The sequence below is a fragment of the Corvus brachyrhynchos genome, unplaced genomic scaffold, assembly GCF_000691975.1.
Source record: "Corvus brachyrhynchos isolate BGI_N302 unplaced genomic scaffold, ASM69197v1 scaffold3, whole genome shotgun sequence".
Classification (NCBI taxonomy): Eukaryota; Metazoa; Chordata; class Aves; order Passeriformes; family Corvidae; genus Corvus; species Corvus brachyrhynchos.
In genome coordinates, this window is record NW_008237619.1 from 10,707,081 (window position 1) to 10,707,590 (window position 510).

Consider the following 510-nt stretch of genomic DNA (forward strand, 5'->3'; position numbering starts at 1 on the left):
GGGGCCGGGCCTGGCCGCCGAGGGACGCGTGCTGCGTGCCGTGCTCTACGTGTACCACAGCAGGCTGCTCCGGCACCGGCCTTACCTGGCCCTGCAGCAGGTGAGCACCAACCCCGCCTGGGCGGCAGCTGGGTACTCCCGGCTCCCAGTCACCACTCCCTGAAAAGCCTTTGGAGTAGCACTTGGCGCCCGGAGCATCGTGCAAAAAATGTGTGGGAGCAGGTGCATTTTTGTCCCCTCATAGTTGAGCCTAGTGGGTTTCTTGGCTCTGTACAGCGAGTGCAGTTCCCATTTTCCAGCCGTGGTCTCCAATACTCACACTGAGACCTGAAGTAGGTACAATTCCATACCTTTGAATACATGAGTAATACAGGGACATCATTCTCAACTAATTGTAATAATGGGAGGATGGAATAATAATCCTAGCCTACTTTATTAGATACTTTCTGGTTTAAGCTGAAAAGTGAACACCTTGCCAATTTTCCAGGAAAGGGGGTGTCATCATCTTCA

General features: G+C 52.9%; 1 protein-coding gene across 1 annotated transcript in view; it reads left to right on the forward strand.

Annotated features, from left to right (window-relative positions):
• Position 1: 1 nt before the first annotated feature.
• The window catches only part of NEPRO (nucleolus and neural progenitor protein), a gene marked incomplete at its 5' end in the record, with an annotated part of 5,709 nt that continues 5,200 nt past the window's right edge, over positions 2-510 (forward strand). The window contains one exon of the mRNA XM_008631899.2: positions 2-100. Coding sequence (XP_008630121.1) covers positions 2-100 — 99 coding nt within the window. The remainder of the gene's footprint in view (positions 101-510) is intronic.